The following is a 22899-nucleotide window of genomic DNA, read 5'->3' on the forward strand; positions in this document are numbered from 1 at the left end:
GGTAAAGCCTAGTGGAGTTTCCTTAAGAAACTAGACCCAGCTCCCTGGCCCACGCTCACAGGCTCTTCGCTTTCCCTCCCACTCATTTTTCCATCCATTCAACAAACACTCACTGAAGGCCCGTTATGTGCTGAGTACTAATCTTTAGAATCTGGCCTGTGGCTTTTTAATCCATCTTCTCTGACAGTCACTTTCTTTGGCAAACCAGGCAGACGACAGTACAAGAAATGTGTATTTAATCATTCTCTTAAATGATCAGAACTCCAAAACAAAGGTCTCTCTACCAAAATGTAGTACAGTCGTGGTGGCGCGTAATACAGAGTGCCAGGGGGACAGCGGTCAGCATAGCTTAGGCATAGCTCGGGCGCAGGAAACAAAACACCCTTCCTATCGAAGCTTCGCTCCTCAGGGCCTCGTTTCAGAGCTTTATTGTCCCTGCTGTCAGAAGCCTCTGTGTTTCGAGGCAGGTACATGTTTCTGTTGCGGTCACCTGCCCTTTGGCTAGGCTCGGTCCTGAGATCTGAATTTAAAACGAGGGAACTCGACATGGAAGCCAAGCTGCTCTCTCACGGACTGGAGTTGTAGAGAAAAATGAAGGGAAAGGGGCTTAGATCGGTCATTGGCAGATAATGCCATCAGGAGGGCTGGGTTGCTCCGAGCTGAGTTCTGGCTCTCTGGGCTGAGGCAGCAGCCGAAGAGACAGAGGCTGGAGCCTAGTTTAAGAAGCAAACGGACTTGTTGGCTCCCTTTTTCTAGATCTCTTTCTGCTCTACTTCGGGGGTTCTTAACCTCAGCGAGATAGATGTTTGGGCTGGGTAATTCTTAGTTGTGGGCAGATGTCCTGTCCACTGTGGGATGGTGAGCAGCATCCCAGGGTTCTCTTCACTAGATGCCAGTAGCAGCCCTGCACCCTAAATTGTGACGACTAAAATTGTCTCCAAACATGTCTCAATGTCCCTGGGGGGCAGGTTGCAAAATCACCCTGGTTGAGTGAGTCCCACTGCCGTAGATGCTGTTGAAAGCTGAGGTCATCACTGTTCATGCAGGAGAGGAAGTAGCAGCCTCAAACCTGCGATGACATGATGTCATCTACGGTCGGGATGAAAGGCCTTTCCCAGGCCACTCAAGGACGAACATCATCTGAGTAATAAAATGGCGTTTGTGTGTTTAAAAAAAGAAGGTGCTCAGAAAATTTAGAAAATCAGTGTCACCCAACTATGTTATTTTTATGTTACAATTATGATCATTTCCCACATTTCCTTAGCATCAGTCAGGTGGGAGGAGATGCCAAGGCACTTTAGAAAGCAACATACTGAAAAGTGAATCATTCGCTCCATCACTGAAATGCAGCCACCTCTGGACTGTGAAGCAGCAGCTGATTAGCAGCTTCTTACCGTGTCCACTACAGCTTAATTTGTGGACTAAAACATGGGCGTATTGCAATCCAAACTTTCTAGGAACTGCCTCAGAGCAACATTACAGCAATATAACTAAAGATTCAAAGACAAGGGAGATGGAACATCCCGTTCTCTCTCTCCCCAAATAAGGATGGGTAAGGGGAGGTCCCCAAGATACTGGGATACACTCGTCTCCACATGCATTTTACTTCGCAGTCTTAACACACTTCTTTAGTTCAGGTGGATTATTTTTCCAACTTTTAATACGTGTCTTCGAAGATAGATTCATCTTGTTCATCTTGGAGTCTTCCGTGGGTTGCTTTTGGCTTCTTTTTGCTTCTTGATCTTATATGTTCACTCCAGACTTCTAGACGTGAATTCATTTCCCCCAAGAAATATAAAACTAGGTCATATCTTGTAGCAAAATAGTTCTGCAGATTCCTGGGATTCTGAAAATAACAGCAATAAGATACGATTACAACCATTCAGCAAATATTTATTGAGAACTAGAAGTCTCCCTGCCACCATATGAGTGTATCTCTTATTCAGAAATGGGCTTGTTTTTTGGGATTTTCATGATGTTCTCTCTAGGCCATATGGTACCGTGGGCTGCTGGGGGAAAGGAGATGGCTTGAGTCTCTCCTTAATGAGAGGCTCGTCCTTAGAGCAGATGCAAGGGGGCTGTTTGACTCTCATTAGGAGCACAGGCACATACAGAACTGACCCCCACCCCATTCATGATTCACCTCACCTGTCGTAGCAATGACTTTGCATGCTTCCGTGTGGCCAAGGCTCATCATTTTAGCATCAGGTAAGAGGAGAGAGACAGGAGTACCCAGCTGACGGCAAAGAAAGAAGAGACACACAGGGAAGCCTTTGAGTCCAGCAGCTCTAGGTGACTCCGCCTTTTAATCTCAGAGTCTGTGAAGGGAGAGACAAGTTCAGGGTCACAGACGAAAAGCTGGATGTCTTCTTCACATGGCTGGTTAGCAAAGAACAGTACCCGAAAAACAGGACAAGTTATTCCTAATACAGGTTGTTCACCAATTTGAGGGCAATTTTGTACCCCATTTTTCTGTAACTGGCTTAAAAGCGGAGCTTATCCTTACTTCAAAGGAAGTCCTGTTCTGTGGTCCACTTCAGTAGCACTCAGCCAAATGAAAAACTTCACCAACAGAGAGATCATTCCTGGTTACCAAATAAAGAATGGGCTAAACAAACAGCTGCAGCCAGTCCTTGTTTCAGACACATTTTTTTTCCCTCCAGGCAGCGAACTTTATAGGTTCCATGTTATTCATTTTCTTCACACCACTACAAAGCGCTGAGAAAGTGTTCTCATTTTGAAGTAGAGAAAGGTAGAAATGAAGAAATTAAATTGCTCTTTACTCTGTTTTCTCCCTAGACAGTCCAATCTCATTTAGTTCATTTCAGCTCTGACACTTAACTGGTTGTGTGACTTTAGGCAAGTTACTCAATCTGTACATGTTTCGGTTTCTTCACCTATAAAACAGGACTGAAATAATAATAATCTACTTCATAGGGTGCTTTTGGAAGTTAACGAGTTAACACACGTAAAGCACTTAGAACAGCGCCTGGCAGATAGTGAGCACTCAGTAAGTGTTAGCCATAAAGACAACAGTTACGGGAACCCCACTTAAGCTTCATGAGCGTTACTTCCATTCAGCTGATCATTTCCAACCAAATCCACCTCTTAGCCTGAAAGCTGTTCAGAGTTCCACATCTGGATCCATAGTTGCTACAGTTTCTACTCTATGTGTCAGTTATAAACATAATTATTCAGTGAATATTTTTGAGCACCTATTTTGAGGGTTCAAAGGAGTCCAATAAATAACATCCTCTTTCCAGCTGAGTTATCAATCAGCTGAGTAGGACAAAAAGAGGAAGACAGAAAAAAGCACCTTTATTTCTGATAAACCTGATAAGGGCTGAAGCTTTGCCTGCAGGGAAGTGAGCTGCGGCCCACAATCCTCCAGGGACAGACAGCACCAGACTGGGGCAGGCTTCCTCCTGCGAGGGCAGATTCTACCCCTGAACAACTGATGGCTTGGAGGAGCAGAGGAGAAGTTACGGTTCCTGAGGGTTAGCTAGAGAGTTAAAACGCGAAAGAGGGAGCTGAGCTACTTTTGTCCAGCTGCTCACACACTCACCGCTCAGATAAATTGGTAATTCCTCCCTCTCTGGTGAGGTGAGAGAGGGGCGCAGAGAGAGGCTAGAAGGGTTACGTTGGCGGGGTCCCTTCCCATGGCAGGAAGCATGTGGAGGGGGGATGAAGCGTTCTCCCCCAGACCCATCTTATGCAGGACAATGTGCTCAGCATCAGATGTCTCTACCTGCGTCACCAGTGGGCACTTTCGACTCAGCATCTCTAAAACCTTCATCTTTCTTCCAAACGTGTTGCTTCTCCTGTGTACTAATTTTTTGTTGATGGCATTTTTAACCTACTAAGCAACCTGGGTGAAATATGAGAACTCTTGCACTCGCTCACTCCTTCGTCCTTCACATTTGTGTCACTGAGGCCTGTCGATTGTTTTCTGCATTAACTTTCGGTTCTTTCCCCTTTCCTTCCCATTGCCACTGCCCCAGGTAAGGCCCTTATCATTCCTCGCCTGGACACTGACACTGACATCCTGACTCCGTGCCTTCCTAGTCTATCAAAACCATTCCTTTCCTTTAAAACCCAGCTTAAACTCTGCCTCATCTGCTGAGCTGCTACAGCCATAATTAGCAGTGCTTTCCCGTAGGCGTCATAGCTACACTCTGATTAACTGCTCTCAGGACAGTTGTGTCATTCAGCTCAGTATTTATTAGCACTTAAAAATTGCTTTGTATATATCTCACACATAATAGACGCTTGTTGGACGAATGACGTGAATTAGCAGTATAGTCAGAGAACACAGGATGTCCACCCCAGGGCCTCATCCAGTTGTTTAAAAGCGTGTATGGAATATCTGCTGCGTGTATGGCAAGAAGGAATGATGTCATTTTTTTACCTTTGAGTAATGCTATGCTACGAGAAGTGCTGTTTAGTCTCAGTGCTGATACTGGAGCCCTCGTTCTGCTGTGGCCAATGAGCACGTGTGGAAAAAGAGTCTGCTCCGTGCTCAGTTTTGGTGGTTTGTTCAGTTATTGCCCTTCCTGCTAGAAGGCCTGAGTTACACAGTCTGGAGCTTTAATATTGGGATATTGTGATACCGCTGTTAATGCCCATTGTTTCAAATGACCAATGCTCATTCCCCCATTCTCTTTTGGGAAGGCCTCCCTCAGGTTCTGCCCCAACAATGTGAGTGAGGGTGGCTAACCCCAAGTTCAGCCTTTCTGAGAATGTAGAATAGGATGGAGGGATTGAGGTTCAGTTTGGTTACTCTCCTGAGTGAAAGAGACTTTTAAGTCTAGAAGCTCTTGGCAATCACATCTGCTCTATAGACTTAAACAAGAGAGAGTAAATTAAAGAGTAAAGAGAGAATAAAGTAGAAATGAGAGATGACGAATCCCAACGGAATTTAAGTTCCTGGTTCCAGTCGTTCCTGAAGCCATATTGCAGTACTGTCCTTAGTTCCAGAAGACATCCTAATTCCTTTCTCGCTTAGACTTATTTAAGTTGGTTTTCCGTTATAGGCGCCTAAGAGCGTTCTAACCAGTAGTGTCACCAATTTGTTCCAAGGAATAGTGGAAGAGCTCTCTCATATATAATTTTTTTATTAGATACTTTTTTATTGTGGTAAAAAACACGTAACATAAAATTTGCTGTCTTAATCATTTTTAAGTGTGCTGTTCAGTAGTGTTAAGTAGATTCACATTGCTATGAAACAGATCTCCTAAACTTTTTTTGTCTTGCAAACTGAAACTCTATATCCATTAAATAACAACTCTCTTTCCCCAGCTCCTGGTAACCATCATTCTACTTTCTGTTTCTATGACTCTGACTACTTTAGATACCTTATATAAGTGGAATCATATAGTATTTGTTTTTCTGTGATGAGCTTATTTCACGTAGCATAATGTCCTGAAAATTCATACATGTTGTAGCATATGAAAGGATTTCCTTCCTTTTTAAGGCTGCATAGTATTCAATTGTATTTATACACCACATTTTGTTTATCCATTCGTCTGCCAATGGACATTTTGGGTTGCTTCTTCCTCTTGGCTGCTGTGAATAATGCTGCTGTAACATGGGTGTGCAGATATCTCTCTAAGACCCGTCTTTCCATTCTTTTGGATACACACACAGAAATGGGATTGTTGGATCATATGGTAGTTCTATTTTTAATTTTTTTAGGAACGTTTATACTGTTTTCTGTAATGTTTGCACTATTTTGCAATCTCACCAACATGCACAAGTGTTCCAGATTTTCCTCATTCTCACCAACCTCGTTATTATCTGTTTTTGTTTCGTTTTGTTTTGTTTTTAATAGTTGCCTTCCTAATGGCTATGAAGTGTATTGTGGTTTCCATTTGCATTTCTCTGATGATTAGTGATGTTGAGCATCTTTTCGTATGCTGTTGGCCAATTGTGTATCTTCTTTGGAGAAATGTCTATATAAGCCCCTTGCCCATGCTTTAATCTGATTATTTGATTTTTCGTTGTTGGGTTGTAGGAGTAATTTTTGTATTCTGAATATGAACCATTTATTAGAGGCATGATTTGCAAATATCTTCTCCCATTCCGTAGGTTTCCTTTTCGTATACGTAATTAAAAAAAATAAGCTGATGAAAATGATTTGTCCAGTTAAATTCAGCAAACATTTGTAAGGAACTTACAATGTGCCTGGTCTTCTGTGTGGCACTGTGCTAAATAGAAGAAAGCAGTTCTGCTGATATATTCTCTCCATTACAGCTTGTATTGAGTTTTTCCCCAGGAGGGGTGGTCTTCAAAGTCCTAGTTTAGTCTCTGCATTTCCTTGATACCAACTCAGCTCTCGGTGTGTATGCACTGGAGCACGCAGGGAGCCTGGAGTGCTGGGCCTCCCAGGGTCCTGGTCTTCCCAGCCTGGGAGGCCAGTTCAAATGAGAGCTTTCAGATTCATCCTGGGCCAGTATTCGTGGGGTCAGAGTCAGTCCCAGAAGGGCTGAATATGACTAAGGCAGACTCCAAGGCCTTTCTTCTTCTGACCAAAAGCCTTCTTCTCAAAGGCAGGCTAGAACCAAACCAGTGTTGGGGGCTTGGGATATAGCGCACTAGCTGAAGATAGCAAAGGTGTCAAATAATCGTCATTTCCCCTCTGCTTCACCAAAGCAGTCCTACTGGGTTAGACAGGGCCTCTGAATCCTAAACACTGTTCTCCGGGCAGTAAGAAGGCATACAACGTGGAGCCTGATTGCCGTCTTTGACCAACATGCCATAATATTGTTTCTGTGTTAGTCTTGTTCTGATGTAATGCAATCCCAACTGGAATTGGGAACAAGGTCTCAGGGAAGAGAACGCTAGAGCTTTCTGTGCCCTAGGACATAACATATCTGCTATAGAAATTAGGTTTTAATTAAGATTTGATCCTCACCCCAATAAACCCATACAAAAGGAGTGAAGGAACCCACCTGTCACTTTGATATCCCCTGTAGCTTTGGCGAGGTCGTTCTCAATCATACAGGAGTACGTGTTGTTGATTGTGACATTGTAGAGTATGGATACCACCTTCATGGTCACATTCTCAGAGTTCAGCTCAAAGCTGGTGTTGGAGACTTGTGAGAAGTTGGCTCTCAGGTCAGCTTGGGATGTCCAGACCACTGTAGGCTGGGGGAACCAGCGGGGAGCCTCACATCGAAAGCTCTCCGAGCTGGCATTATAGTCCACATCCATCTCCGGGATGCTGAAGGCTGCAGGGTTGAAGGTCAGAAAGGGCAGATGTCAAGGTCAGACAGGTAAGACAATATAGCCTTTGAAGTACCAGTAAAAACACAGTCGTTTCCACCACTGAAGTGACTCAGTGTTTCTCCAGTAGGCTGTGTATGGCCCACTGTACACTGCAAACAATGATTTGCTCATAGTATTGCTATGTATCACAACTCTTTGGCCAATATCACAAAATCCAAGGACCTAAGTTCTAGGTATAATCGTTACAATAGTTAAGTTTCTCCATAAAGCATTCCAACGATCGCAAAAAAGTTTATTTATTAGGGAAACTGGATAGTTTACTAGGCACCTTTGAAGCCTCCTGAACTTTATGTATTTTTCTGCCTGGAGAAAATAGTTGGGGTGGGGAGGGAGAGGAAGAGGAAGAAAAAAAACCAGCATTCACTTGTCATCCAAAGAGATGCCATGCACGGGCCTTGTGCTCATGGGGATTTGGAGTTTTCTTGGGCCGAGACTGTCCTTCCTGCTGTGGTATCCGGGGATGGAGACAGGCATTTGTTTTCTTCTAAGATAATTCTCCTAATTGGAGAGAAAACTGCATTTTGAAATTAAGACTAGCTTCCTCCATTATCTAGGCAGAGAGACACGTGGCCTGGACTTTTGACTGTAAAATGCTTATCATGCCAAAATGGCAAGATGCGATCCATTAATTTATTTAGCAGCTTCCTTCGCCTGTGCTAGGCCTGTGCTAGCGCTGAGTGAGGAGTGAAGGGCAGCCCTCGCTTTGCCTGTGAAGCCTCTCTCTGGATTCTACCAGCGTCTCCACTAACGTCCTTTTTCTGTCCCCGGGCCCCATCCAGCACGCCACACTGCATTTATTTGTCACGTCTTCTCAGGCTTCTCTGGTTCCTGACAGTTTCTCAGTCTTTCTGTGCTTTTTGTGATCTTGACAGTTTTGAGGTGTGCTGATCACGCATTCTGTAGGACGCCCCTCCACTGGCATTCGTCTGGTGTTTTCTCATGTTTAGACTGAAGTTGTGGGTTTTGGAGAGGAAGACTATCGGAGGTAAATCATCACTTCCCGTTGGATGACGTATCGTTGATGGTGTCGGCTGTGATCAGCTGGCTGGGGCAGTGTCTGCCAGGTGTACTTGGAAGCTGGACTTAGCTAAGTCAAACTCGCCCTGAGTGTGTTGGGGGGCAGGGAAGTACTAAGCTCCATCTCCTGATGGGGGACACATCTAAGTATGTTATTTGGAATTTATCTGTAAAGAAGATTTATATTTATGTAAGTACAGACTCACCCATATTTATTTCATAATGATGATGAGTGATAATTTAATACCATGTTGTTTATTTTGTTGCTCGAGCTGCTCCTGCTTTGCCATTGGAAGCCCTTTCAGTTGGCCTCAGTATCCCTATGACGTGACCATATTAATCCCCATTTAAGATACAGAAGCTGAGACTCAGCGAGGTCGCTCTGCCCAGGCCACTGTACTTGCCCAGGTCTGGCTCTAGATCTGTCATTCAACCCATTGCGTACGCATGTTATGAGGTGTCTGAGGACGGCCTGTGCACGCTCGCCGAGGCTACGAGGCCGCAGGACACTTCCTGTGTATCCGTCCAGACTCCTCTCAAACGCGACATTCTCCCCATGGGGGCTTTCCTGTCCCTTACCCCCCAATGCATCTAGATATGATCTCTCTCTTCATCTGAATCCGCAAATCATCTCACTTATACGTCTCTTAAAGCCTTTGAGACACTCTAGCAATTATTTTTCTTATCTCTGCCCCAACCCTCAACTCTGTAAGCTCTATACTATGCGCTCTGCAGGAGAAGGGACAATTGTCTTTGTTTCCTTAATCGTCTTTTTTACTCTCTACAGCATCTATCTGAGTCCCTTGTACATAAATTCAGAAAACATGTTAAATTTAGTTGGTAAGGAAGGGTGGATTTCATTGGAGGAGGATGCGTGAGTTTATAGGACAGTATTGTCTTATTTAATTGCCTTTGAACTTTACCTACAATGAGTTCCACTGTTGTAATTCCCTGAAAGTACCGATTTCAGACTTGGGCTAGGGCCTGCTTAGCATTGAAAAGTCTCAGGCCAGATTATAGGTACCAGAGGCTACAATAAAAGAGACTATATTTATTCTGGCAAGATATTTCAGGGAGTATACGTGAAAATTCAGAAGAGGTTAGAGCCAAAACAAAAGATTTTAAGACCTAATATTATAGCATGCTACCTTTAGAGATGGTGTGGGTCTTGAACAGTAAGGCTGGCTACTGGCAAGATTCTAGGGTCTTGTCTGATATTAGTCACTTATGAGCATAACAACATGATATTTCATCAGCAAACCATGCTTTTTAGCCTCAAATATCTTGGCACTGTCTCTCCAAAACTAACTTACCTCCAGTTTTGTACTCAAGGCCAGCATTCCCCTTGCCGTTAGCAGTGAGGACGTAACACTTATAGGTGCCAGCATCTGTGAGTCGCACATTTTTCAGCCTCAGAGAGGCATTGCCGACTCTTACTTGATCAGCAAACACTGCCGTCCGGCCTCTGAACATCTCATTCTGGTCTGACAGGTCATCTTTGCCTTCTTTGAACTCATGGACCAAGCCCGTAACCCCTTCCTTTAGCCACTGTATCACGATGTCAGAAAGTTTGATGTCAGGTTCAAAAGTGCAGCTCAGGATTCCATCCTCCCCGATGTTCCCCGCTGAGGTGAGAGTAGTGACCGTGATGGAATGTGTCCCTGCAACGGAGGAGACAAGGGTCAATGCCAAGGGAAACTTAGGAACTTCTGCAACCACAGCCTTCGTGACTAAAAGCCAAACAGAGACTGCCGTGATGAGTTAGAAGTACAGAAGAACAGGAGAGGTATAAAAAAGAAGACGTAAGAAGAATAGAAAGAGCAGGAAGGTAATAGTTTCGATATCTACAGCAGATCTACCATGAAAAATAGCTTTTTGAGGCCAAGTAACCCAAACTGTGCGAGGCAACAAGAGGAGAACCTATTGAAATTGGGTTTCGAAGATGAGAATTCAAGTTCTGGCTTTGCCACTTAACATCTGCGTGATCTTGAATAAGTCATGTAACCTCTCTGGGTCTCAGAGAAATGGAGATAATGATATCTTTCTTACCCATCTCTAAGAGTTCTTGCGAGGATCAAATCAAATGGATGTGAACTTGATTTGCAAACTGTAATTATACCTTTAAGATATTGTTATTCTTACTTAACCAGACTTGGCTCAGAAGTGAAACCTTATGTTACTAAATGTGACTAGTAATTCTGAAGAATGCTACATTCTAAAGTCCTGTTACTTTTATTTCCATTTGAATGATGAAGAAACTAAGACGTAGAGAAGATAAGTGACTTGATCAATGTTATAGTGCCAGCTATGGTCCTAATGAAGAATGGTACTTAATTAAATTGTTTTTTGGCCTCAGATAGAAGATGCTCCCTCCTCTCCAAACATATCACCAGTAGAATATTAATTATGGCGCCAGCGTGCCCACCACCTTTTCCACACTTGCCCAGAGGATAGTCCACTCAGTCAGTGAAGGGTTGGCAGGCCGTTCCTTCTGCACTGGGGGCTGCTGACTGAGGACACCTATTGCAGTGATTTATTAACTGAATCTTCTTGAGAGGCTCCCATGGTTTGGCTGTGACGCTAAGGAGAGGACATGTCTTTGGGCACAAAAGGAAAGTGGATCAGACACAAAAAAGTGTGCAGGAGAGACCACGAGTGACAGATGAAGAGAGCCCCCCGTCCCCAGAGCTGTCGTAGGTCCTGGGGGTTTTCAGGTCGCATTCCCGCCCCATCTCTGAGTACCCTTTAAACAAACACCTTGTGTTAAAAGGGTCTGCGCTGACCTCTCTACAGCCAGAAGAGGCCAACGCGATAGGGCTGGGACCCCTTCTCAGCTGGGTCTCTCAGCTTCCCTTTTGGTACTCCTCCTCCCGACCCGTTTCACGCTCATTCTCCTTATAGGCAGGGCTTAAAGTGCGACCCGGACACGTTGGTTTTCTAATTACTAATCTTCGATGGCTCCTGAGGGCTGTGGAGCCAAGTTTGGTCGACCTGGCATAGCCTTCAAACCTGAGTGCTGCCTGGCACGTAGGAAGTGCCTGTAGATGCTGGCTCTACTGCTACCTTTCCCGCCTCATTTCCCATACACTCCTTCATAGTCTGTACTGTTTATTTGTACCAAGTGATGTATTGGTTTTCTGCTTTCAATGGAAAAATCCATAAGCAAAGCATACTAGGTATTTTTCAGCTGTAAGAGGTAAAACACTGTGATACCCTCCCTCACCTCTCCCAGCCAGTAAGGGGTTGGGATTATCTGATTGGCTGCTAGGCCCTTATAAGGTAAGTGAAGGTCACGGAAGGGGCACAGACCTGGAGAAGCTAAGCTAGACGGGTTCACGTGAGAAAGAACAGAGAGCTACCGATGGAAGGAAAATTGTAAGTAAAAAAAGAGGTAGAGGACACACGTGAGCATAGGCCGGGCCGGGAGGTTTTGGAGGCTCTGGACTGGGAGCGGAGTGGAGAGGAGAGAGCCGGGAGCAGCGGCCGCGAGCAGCCGTGCTCGTGGGAGGTTTGTGCAAGGGATTATGAAACAGTGTGAGTTTTGCTGTGTAACGTGAATGCAACACACCTCACACCCTGCCCTGGCACTGTTTTGAACACTACTTTAAAGATTTAATTTGTTTTTCAATTATTTTTACGTGACAGACTGATATCAGGACATGCTGGCCTGGCTGGTACTGCCTTGTTCACCTTGCACCTACAATTTATAGGTCTCCCCTCTCCTTTATCACCAGTTATCCAAACTCCATTTATATTCAAGGCTGCTCAGATGGCAGCCCTTGCATGAAAGCCTTTTGATCCACCAAGACGAAGTTAATAGATTCCCTCTCTACTCTCCCTTGACACTTCCCTTTGTCTTCATGATGGCTGCTGTCTCCGCTACCTGGTCTCGAGTCTGTCTCTGGCACTACTTTGTACGCTTTTCAAGGGCAGAAACTGCTTAAATAATATTGGTAATTCCTATAATGCTGCAATGATTGATTTTATGCGTCAACTTTCCTGGGCCACAGGGTGCCCAGACATTTTGTCCAAAGTCTTGGGTGTGCCTGTGAGGACGTTTGTAGATGAGGTTAATATTTGAATCAGTAAACGGTGTCAAGCAGATCACTCTCCCTAATGCGGGTGGGCCTCATCCAGGCAACTGAAGATCTGATTAGAACAACAACAAAACAGCGAGTGAAAGGGAACTCTTGCTGCCTGCCTGACGGCTTTGGGCTGGGACATCTGTCTTTTCCTGCCTTGGACTCAACCTGAGACGCTGTCCCTGGGGTCTCGAGTCTTCTGTCCTTCGGACCGGAACTGTACCAGTGGCTCTCCTGGTTCTCAAGCCTTCAGACTCAGAGTGGAACTAAACCCTTTGGGTCTCCAGGTTGCTCACTGCAGATCTTGGCACTTCGCGGCCTCCGTAATCATGTGAGCCAGTGCTTTCTAAATCTCTCTGTCTCTCTGTCTCTGTCTCTCTGTCTGTCTGTCTGTCTCTCTCTCTGTCTCTCTCTATACGTGCACACATGCATGCACACACACACATCCTATTGGTACATGCACACATATGTGCACACATGCATGCACACACACACATCCTATTGGTTCTGTTTCTCTGAAGAATCCTGACGAATACAAATTTTGGTACCAAAAAGTGGGGTACTGCTATAATAAATATCGAGGCACGTCTACACATGCTTTGGAACTGGGTAATGGGTGAAGACTGGAAGAATTTGGACACGCCTGCTGGAAGTATGGATGTTAAGGGCCATCTGGTGCGATCTCACATGAAAATGAAGAATATGTGATTGGAAACTGGAGGAAAGGCAATTATCGTTATAAAGTAGCAAAGAACTTGGCTGAACTGTGCTCTAGTGTTTTGTGGAAGGTTGAATTTGCGAGTGATAAAATGGCATATTTAGCCAAGGAGATTTATCAGCAAAGTGTTGAACAAGCAGCTTGGTTACTCTTGACTCTATATAGTAAAATATGGGAAAGGAGAGAGATTAATTGAAGAAAGGATTGTTAAGCAAAAAGGAACCATAACTTGAAGATTTTGAAGATTCTCAGCCTATCCAGATTGCAAAAAATGAGAAAGCTGTTCTGAAGAGAGCACTAGGCTGTAGCTAAGCAGCCATTTGATGAGGAGACTAAGTACCACTTATGGGCCTAATCGGCCACCTCAGCTCAAGTCATGAATAGAGATGGTATCGTACCAGCAGAAACACTGCCAGCTGAGGACAGGAAAACTAAGGAGGTAGAAAAAAGACAAAATTAAGGAGGGCCGTCAGGCTTCCTAGGTCCCATAGGACTGGACCATAGAGCTATTCAGCTGTGAACATGTGCTGTTCTTCCAGAAAAGACAAGAATAATCCTGAGGGTGACTCAGATCATTAGGGCTGCCTCTTTGGTTTCAAAGGGTGATGTCCTCACTTCTTTTTCAACAGGCCAGAGGACTTTTGATGGAAGCCTTAGAGGTGAAGCGTCCTGGGACCGGGGGCACCTCCCGGCCTCTAGAACTGTCTTCCTGTGGTTTAAGCCACCCCATCTGTGGTATTTTGTTATGGCAGTTGAGCAAACTAAGACAAGTGCCTAGTGCTGTGTTTCTGCAGCGGAAAATAATATTTGTTGAATGAATGAATGGAAATCAGTAGAAATCAAGGCGCTATTTAAGATAATGGTTCCATCCAAAATGATCATAGGCGTAAGGTACATTTGGCAGGATCGCTGCATCTGAATTTGGGGGAAATGTGAGCCATTGAAAAAGAAGGCAGTGAAAACACACAGAGGTTCTCGATAAAACCATGGAGCAAATGTAGCTACGTTAGAGCAAGGGTAAACTTGATTGTAGTTTATAAAGTGCCATTAAAGTTGAATTGAAAAATTACTTTTCAGAAAAAATACGTAATTAACACCGTTTATGGAGAGAATGAAACAGTAATGACATATTTTAGTTTGTAATTGTGTTACCGAATTAATTTTAATGTGTTGGCCTTGAGCCCACAGGTAGGGAATTTGTTGAAATATCTCTTAGAGAACTTAATGATTAAAAGTAGGCTGCTGTGGAGTGCCCCAGGGACCTGCTGCAGGCTCCAGCTCATTTAAAGTTGCATTAAAGATGTGGCAGATGGAATGAGTGTCATGTTGATTAAATCCCATCCTTCCCATATCAAATCAAGAGGAGGAATAAAGGCCAGCGAGAACGTAAAAAACCATGAGGACCTAGCCATTTCTTGGCACCCAGAAAGCAATCAATGAATACTTATTTGTTAGGCAAATGAATGATGCTTAAAAGCGATAAAATGAAATTTAATTTGTCAGCAACAGCATGTAAATATTGCTTCTCACCCAAAGAAATCTGTATCCAAACTTGCAAACAAATATTGGCTCAGGGAGCTACGTTCTGGGAAACACGGTCGGGCCTGATATGACTCTGCAGGTCTCTTAACCGCCAGGGGCTCTCACGTGAGTTGGTGGGCTGAGGGCTCTAGTGGGTGGGTTAGGGGCAGCTGTCCCGTAATACAGAATTATGTTAATTTAGATGGGCAGCGATTTTAATGATTTCATTGGCCTCTAAAAGTCCATCAGACTTCTTTAAAGCTGGAAGACCCAGTCACTGACTGAAAATGACTTCTCCAGCTCGTGTCACAACCCTGGTCTACATGGGCAAAGAGGAGCTAGCTGTGACAGGGGACAAGCTAAATCTGAGCCGGCCTGTGTCGACACGGGGCGAGCACTATTCGATCGCCCTCTGCCACAGGAGCAGGAATCTCTTGGAAAACGGGGTTACAGGTCACACAAGGCAAGGATTCTTTACAAAAATTAGGGTTCCAACACCACTGGATAAAACATGGAAAATGAACTTTTCTTTGAAATGACTCAGTAAGACAAGTTCTGTAGATTCCAGTGACATAGAGAGCATCCTAGAAGCTGTCAGCAGATGGTCAGCATCTGCGGGAACCCAGTGGTCCAGATGGGCACCGTAGCACATGGCTTCAAGGTAGAAACACACAGGTTCAGCCTGCACCAGTGGAGCCTGGGGTGGCACACATGAGTGCCATTCTTGCCAGAGAAGGGGCAGGGTTGGTGGTAGCAGTTGTTTGTATGAGAAGAAATGAGGGAAGCTACTGGGCCAGGCCAGATCAAGGGACAGTGCAGGGAATAGCAGCAAAGCATGGTGTCTGAGAACATGGCACAGGTCTCAGGCTGTCAGGGTTCAGGTGCCACTCTGCCACTTTCTGGACATGTGACCTTAGGCGAGTTGTCTAACTTCTTTATTCCATAGCTTTTTCATCTGTAAAATGAGGATGCTGATAACCGTAGTTCCCCCAGAGGGTCTCTGAGAGGTCTAAATGATACGAAGCAGGTAAAGAGATTAATATAGTGCCTGACTCGCCACATGTGAAACCTTAAGTCAATGATATCGATAGCCATTATGAACTAGAATCATTCGGAAAGATTGATTGGATTGGTGGTTGGATTGAGTAGACTGTAACTTTTAACCGTGTATTCATTCGTTCCCTTGTCTGTTCAACAAGCACCTAAGGGGCACCCTCTCCTCTGTAGTCGAGGCACTAAGCTAAGCACTTGAGGTCACCGTAGCTGTGCAGCCGGAAAAGGTTTAAGTAGCAAAGTGTTGACTGTCACAGGGAAGCTGCAAAATGTGAAAATTCTTGCTAGTGTAATTAAAGCCACTAACAACCGAAAGGTAACTTCAGAGGGGGTCTGATGACAAGCCATTTAGCCCTAGGCCAAAAATCGCTGGTCGCCAAGATGTAGAGTGAAGGGCAAGCATTTAAGCATTAGTGAGGAAGGTACCAAAATGTACGCATTGATGTTTTTTAAAGTTAGTCCAAAGTATTTACCAGTTGGTATTTTATTTCCACACACACACACACACACACACACACACACACACACACGTACTTCTGTGCGTATATTGTATTACAGACATGCATAAAAATGGACACATTGCAACTGAATAATTTGAAGAATTATCACAGTTTCGTCCCATGTAACCACCGTCCGCACCAAGAACTAGAACGCTGCTGCCTCCAGGACGCCCCCCCGTGCCCGCTCCCAACGGCCACGCTGTCCCCCTTCCCGGGTCACTGACCGTGACTCCGCCTTCTCACGACACAGACTCATCGGCTTGTTTTTGAGCTTTACACACATGGAATTAAGCAGAATGTACAGCTCTGTTTCAGGCTCTGTCACTTAGCGTTATGTTTCTCATGTGAAAATACACTCACTTAGTCTCCTCAGTGACCAGTAAATGGAAATGAAAACCACAAGATTCCACAGTACCCGGCGCTGGATCCCTCACACACTTCCGGGGAAGGGCAGCTTGGTAAGCTCTTTGGGAAGCCGAGTGGCAATATCTACTGAAGGGCTGTTTATTGGCTTTCTGGGCATACTGTTTTATGAAGGGCTTTTTTTTAAGATATAAAAAGAATTTAAAACTAGGAAAACAAAGCAGAAAGAGGGACATTAACAAAGATAAAAGCCAAAATTAATTAAATGGATAAACAATTAGGGAAAGTAAAAATAAAACTAAAACCTGATTCTCTCAGAACTACCACAACACCCATGACACCTTGTAAATCTGTTTTAAGACACGAAAGAAAGAGACAGACAGACAGACAAAAATGCCCAAGATTAGGAATAGGAAAGGAGAAAAAATAACATGAAGAGAAGTAAATTATAAAAGAATATTAGAGTGAAACGGGCTGGTGAGTTCAGAAACAGAGCCATACACATCTGGATACTTGATTTATGACGAAAATGGCTCTGGTGAGCAGTAGGGGAAGGACAGCGTTTTCAATAAATGGTATTGGGTCAACTGGACAGCCACGTGGAACAAGTGAATCTTGACTACTATCTTACACTGTGCACAGAATTAAATCTGGATGGTTCATAGATACATCTGTGAAAGGGGAAACAGTGAAGCTTCTGCAAGATGACTTAAAAGAATCTTCATGACCTCGGGATAGGCAAAGACTTCTTAACCAAATGGGTTACTATAAGCTCTAGATATAAATACGAAGATTGGTAAGTTGGACTATGTTAGAATTAAGAGCTTCTGCTCATTGAAAGACATCATTAAGAGAGTGAAAAAGCAAGCCATAGAGTAGAAGAGATCTTGCAATACATATAACCAAACTGCATCTAGAATAAATAGAGAGAACGTGGTTCCACAGTGTAGCAGTTAGCTCGTCTGCTTTACACGTAGAAGGTCCTGGGTTTGTGCCCCAGTGGAGCCGTGGTCCATGGTCTACGGCCATGCTACCCTGAACAAGCCCGATGTCTGATCTCGGAAGCTAAGCAGGGTCGGGCCTGGTTAGTACTTGGGTGAGAGACCACCTAGGAAGACCAGGTGCTGTAGGCATAAATAATAAATAATAAAATAATAATAATAAAAAAAGAATAAAGAATTCCTACAAATTAAAAAGAAAAAAAAGATCACTCAATAGAAAAATGGACGAAAGACAAGTATACATTTTTGGTGATAAAGGAAGTGAGAAAGGTGCCGCTGACATCTTTCCCAGGCAAACATACCTACACTGAGTTTTCTTCGCTTAGGCCTTGGGACCACTGTTTGGTGGCAGCACACCCCCCCCCTGGAGGAGAGTGACAGAGAGAAAGGGCAGCTGAAACTATTAAACAGAAGTTATGAAGTGACAGCTTTGGCCACAGACTAAGTTAAAATAAATGTGTTGGCCTGAGTCAGGCAGCTTAAGGGAAATAGCAAAAAAACTTGCCTTGGAGGAGATAGCTGTCAGCCTAACTCGCCCAGCGTCTTAATGAACGTGGTGTCCATAATCGCTCCTTCCGAGACCTGGTCTACCCCGAGGAGGAGAGAGAAGACAGTTCCTGCAGTGGACATACGTTAACCACTCAAACTCACCATTCATGCCACGAAGGCATCGGTTTCCCACATGGAACAGCAGTCATGGCCTAAGACCTTTGTACCCTTTTGTACCCTTTTGTGCAAAAACTCGATATTCTTCAACATTTTAGCTGAAGCTTCATTACAAAGGACTCATCTACCCAGGTCCATCATTGAAAGAATGGCTCAGCCACTGCACTTGACCTCCGAGCCCAGAGTGATGTCTTCAGCAAGGGCTGGTAGATAGAGCACCCTGATAAACATCCCATTTGATTCTCTCTACTACCTGGAGCTGTGGACATTATTTCCTCTACTCTGTAAATGAGGAACCTGAGCCCCAGAGAGGTAAATGACTAATGCGAGGAGAACACAGTCAATAAGTAGAAGAACCAGGTCTCCACTCTGAGACTTCCTGGGTCCAAGACCTGTGCCCTTTTCATCCTGCCACGCTGAGTGATTGGGGCCTAGTGGCGAGGGGCGAATGGGTGGCGCTAATGCAAGAAATCACATACCTGAAATACCAAAACCGATGATAAGTGCGATTGCTCCAGCCAGAACGATGATGCTGCTGATAATGCTGTGGAGAGACAGAGAAACAGGAAATTACTTCATCCCACTTGACATGCTGGGCTCACACCTGTCATTTGTAAGAGGTGCTACATAAAGCATCTCGACGTTTTCTTTGACAGAAACCCCTTCCTGGAAGTAGGTACCATAGAAAGGGATCTCAGCAATCCTGTCCCTGTCCCCCAGGGCGCGGGGCTAGGTTAGAGGAGTGACCCTTTTACCTGGCCTGGCCGTGTGTGTCATCTTGCTTTCCTGTTTCCAGATCAGGGAAGACCACGCACAAAGAACGCGGGGGCAAAACCAACGGCGTCTCTGCAATGCCGGGCGCCACCCGAGGGGGACTGGATCCACACTGGGCCCGCCCCGTGCATTGCTGCCCGTCCCTCATATCATTAATTTACCTGTTTTGTCTCTTTCCATAGACTTTAAACTCCACTAAGGACAAGGGTCACGTCTTCGCTTTGTACCCTCTCATCCCTAGTTCATTGTGCCCCATTGATCCTCGACGGGGACTTATTTTCTCTTATTAAAAAAGTAATACATATTTACTACTAAAAGTTTAGAAAATACGAATAAGCAATATGAATTGCACCATCCAGATGTAACCACTGTTAACTTCTTATATGTATCCTGCCAGTTTCAATGAACAGATCAACAAATGGCATTTGGGAAATAAACAAGGAAGGACTTGCTTACATTGGCCGAGTGCTCGAGTTATGTGGCAGACATGTGTTAGGCACCGTTTAAGGCTTGTATCCTTTATCCATGTGATAACCTTTTGAGGTAAACAAATTTATCATCTCCATTTTACAGACGAGGAAAGGGCAGGGAGGCCGAACATCCCTGAATTCACACAGTGGGTAAGTGGCAGAGCCGGGATTAGAATCTATCCCTGGAATCTGCCCTTGACTACTTCCCACACTGCCTCCCAAGGGTGGGGCTCACGAATGGGCTGTGCCTCTCCTCTCTGCCTAGGGGAACCCAGGGACAGCAGCTTTCGCTGGTGAGAGTGACGAAGGCAGAACGGAAGGTGGTGAGTTGGCAGAGCCATTCCTGGGAAGCTTGCCCGTTGCTCCCTGCCCTGGTGATAAGTCATCAGGCAGGTGTCCTCGCCACACTCTCTCACTGCTGGCAGTTCACACACTCCCTACGCCCACACTCGACAGGCAGGACAAAAGCAAGGCACAGCGTGGCAAAGAATGATGCTATAGAGAGAAAGGGGAGGCTCGGGGCATTCTGCTCTCTGCCCTGAACAGCTTCATTGTACCCAGCTCCTCTCAGCTCTGGGCCCACCAGAGAGAAACAACAGACTGACGAGAAACAATTTGAGTAAACAGGTCTTCTGGAAGTCAAGCCCTCATGAGGTGCAGCCACACGGCCAGCCACCGAATGAGCAGAATGAAGCTGCTAATAACAGGGCATCTGCAGTTGATTCTGAGAGGAGACCACATTTGACCACCTCTCATCACTCAACTAACACACCTTGGTGCAGCCTCGGTGCTTCCTACTCCAAGTATGTGAGGACGACTAGACAAGCTCATAGCAAGAGATACCGTTTGGCTCTCTGACCACTAGGTCAGACAGAAGACATGCATTTGTGACCCAGGGACTCAGTTACCTTGGAGAAACGATTTCATCTTTCTGAGACTCAGTTTCTTTGTCTTTAAAATGGGAATAAGAATCCTTCCTGCTTTACCTGCTATAAAGGTGTTGTCCGTTGGAGTGTGTCCCGCCAAAATTCATATGTTGAAGTGCTAAATCCCCAGTGCCTCAGAGTGTGACTTTATTTCGAAATAGGATTGTTGCCAGTGTAATGTAGTTAAAATGAGGTCACACTGAAATAAAACGGTCCCCTAATCCAAAATCACTGGTGTCCTTATAAAAAGGAATTTGGATGGGGAGACACACACACACACACACACACACACACACACACACACACACACACACACACACACACACACCAGCAACGAGGCCTCCGAGATCCAGCATCCAGGAGGGCAGCTGGGTTCAAAGATTGTCAGCAAAGCACCAGAAGCTGGGGGACAGGCCTGTGACGGATTCTCCTTCATGGGCCTCAGAAGGAACCAACCCTATGACACCTGGATGCTGGTCTCCAGAACCGTGAGACAATAAATTTCTGTTTAAGCCACCCAGTTTGTGGTACTTTGTTACAGCAGCCCTATCAAACTAATACAGAAAGGTGATTTTTAACATCAAATTTGACAATGAATGTTGCATAATCCGTAAAGGGCTATTCATATTTCTTTTCACTATAGAAAAAGTTTACTTGCAGCTATTTCATGTAAATTTATTATTAAAATTGATGACTTAAACCTGGAGACTAATCCAACTGATAATAATAAAAATATCATAATACTTTGATACAGCAAAAATAGCATGTACCAGGCTTGGTGCTAGGAATTCAATGTTCATTTTCTTATCTGTTTGAATTATCAGGTCTTAATGTCCCTCATATCCCTCCATTTCTGTCTTCGCTGCTTCCAGTCACCACCGTGTCTCAGCAGCATGATAGTGACAGTCTCCCAACAGTTATCCCTGCTTCTGGTCCGGATCTCTCCAACCCAGTGTTCGCACTGCCAGGATCAGTGGTGCCGTCAGCATTTCTGTGTAAGATCAGCTTAGGGGAGACGACCTGGTTGAGAGTGGGGGCTGGGGGCTCACGAGGCGGGTAGGGCCCCAATCGCAAGCAGGGCCTCCAGACCCAACCCACGTAGGTTCAAGTCGCAGCACCAGCACTTAATGATTGTGCGACCTTAGGTCTCTATCTTGCAAAGACTAAGTTAACACACGTTAAAATATCATTTGGAGTAGTGCCTGGCACGTAGAAATCTTCGGTAAGTGGAGCTATTCTCATTCTTCTGCTATGATTATACAGCGAGCAGACATTTCTGACTCAGAGCGTGTGTTTCCTCGGTGGCACTGATGGAAATCGTCATGGGGACGACCCCTTGGTTCAGCCACTAAGCTATTGGCAACGGTGGTTACAAAACCGATCATGATAGTCTTCTTAAAACTCCGAAGCCCTTTCCATGTCCGTCACGATAAAAAGCCACTCTTTGGTGTAGCCCACGGGGCCTCGCAGAGGGGTTCTCACCTCCCTCTCCAGTCTCCCTCTCCACACCTCCCCCGCGAACCTGCCCTCCATCCACACTGAACCACCATAGGTACGCTCTGCCATAGATCTTCACGCACGCTGTCCCCTACCCTCTCGAAGGCAGAGTTGGGCAGCAAAGACACTCAACAGATCCCCGGACACTCCCCCAGAGGAAGGGACAGTGCAGGTTGGTGTTTCAGTCAAAGCAGCTGAGTCCACCTCCCTCCCTCCCTCCAGGCCCACACGTCCCCCTGCTGTGGAGGCAGAACCCTGCTAGCCAGTCTCCTCTCTAAGCAGGAGTCACCTGGAGGTTCTTTCCACACTGTCACTCCCTCAGGAGACAGTCACCCTCCAGAGCCTGGCAGACGGAAGCGGGAACTATCAGAGCAGCCAAATTCAACAATTCCTGTCTGCTGCTTATTAATTTTTTAAAAAGATGAATAATATATTGCACATAAGGTTCTTACATCACTTTTTGGTTTTTACTTCCCCAGAATAATTCCCAATAACTGCTACAGGGAAGTTTGAACGCATAGCTTTGTCTTCGAGCATCTGCGTTGGGCTTCACAGCGCGGGTGTGAGACTCACCTTAGGAAAGGGCCCAGAGTGAGCCGGTGCTTTGCGGGGTGGGGGTGGGGGTGGGGGTTGTTCACTCAGTAAACATTTATTAGGCAGTAAACAAAGTGGCTGCCCTGGAGGAGCGTCACTGAGTGTCACTGAGGTGAAAGGCACACCCACTTGCAGACATAATGTGCACGGGCATCCGTGCACGCACACGCACACGCCACCATAGTAACACGGGACAGGCGGTGGCCAGGGCTTCGGTGGCCAGGGCTTCCGTGCAGAGAGGGACACGTTCTCACAGGACTCCCAGGGAGGGAGCGAGCACTGACGTGTGAGAGGAATAAGGAGACTCGAAGTGCATGTCCACGAACAAGTTTCGAAGAAGGTAAAGAGAAAGGCTTTACTCAGGAAGACATTTAGCGAATTCATGCCGCTACACTCTCTCTCCAAAGCAGAAACCCAGAGAAAAGTGGTC

General features: G+C 45.3%; 2 protein-coding genes and 1 pseudogene across 2 annotated transcripts in view; 2 read left to right on the top strand and 1 right to left on the bottom strand.

Moving 5' to 3' along the window:
- Positions 1–22899, top strand: part of MAN1A2 (mannosidase alpha class 1A member 2) — a 273987-nt gene that overhangs the window by 14351 nt on the left and 236737 nt on the right. The window lies entirely within an intron of this gene.
- The window catches only part of VTCN1 (V-set domain containing T cell activation inhibitor 1), a 47823-nt gene continuing 25143 nt past the window's right edge, over positions 220–22899 (bottom strand). Inside the window, exons 2-6 of the mRNA XM_015595562.2 lie at positions 18688–18752; positions 9618–9965; positions 6951–7229; positions 2149–2318; positions 220–1846 (exon numbers count right to left, since the gene is read on the bottom strand). Coding sequence (XP_015451048.1) covers positions 2194–2318; positions 6951–7229; positions 9618–9965; positions 18688–18752 — 817 coding nt within the window. The 3' untranslated portion in view covers positions 220–1846; positions 2149–2193. The remainder of the gene's footprint in view (positions 1847–2148; positions 2319–6950; positions 7230–9617; positions 9966–18687; positions 18753–22899) is intronic.
- Positions 17559–17674, top strand: LOC112469102 (annotated as a pseudogene).

Source organism: Pteropus alecto, unplaced genomic scaffold (assembly GCF_000325575.1).
Source record: "Pteropus alecto unplaced genomic scaffold, ASM32557v1 scaffold106, whole genome shotgun sequence".
Lineage (NCBI taxonomy): Eukaryota > Metazoa > Chordata > Mammalia > Chiroptera > Pteropodidae > Pteropus > Pteropus alecto.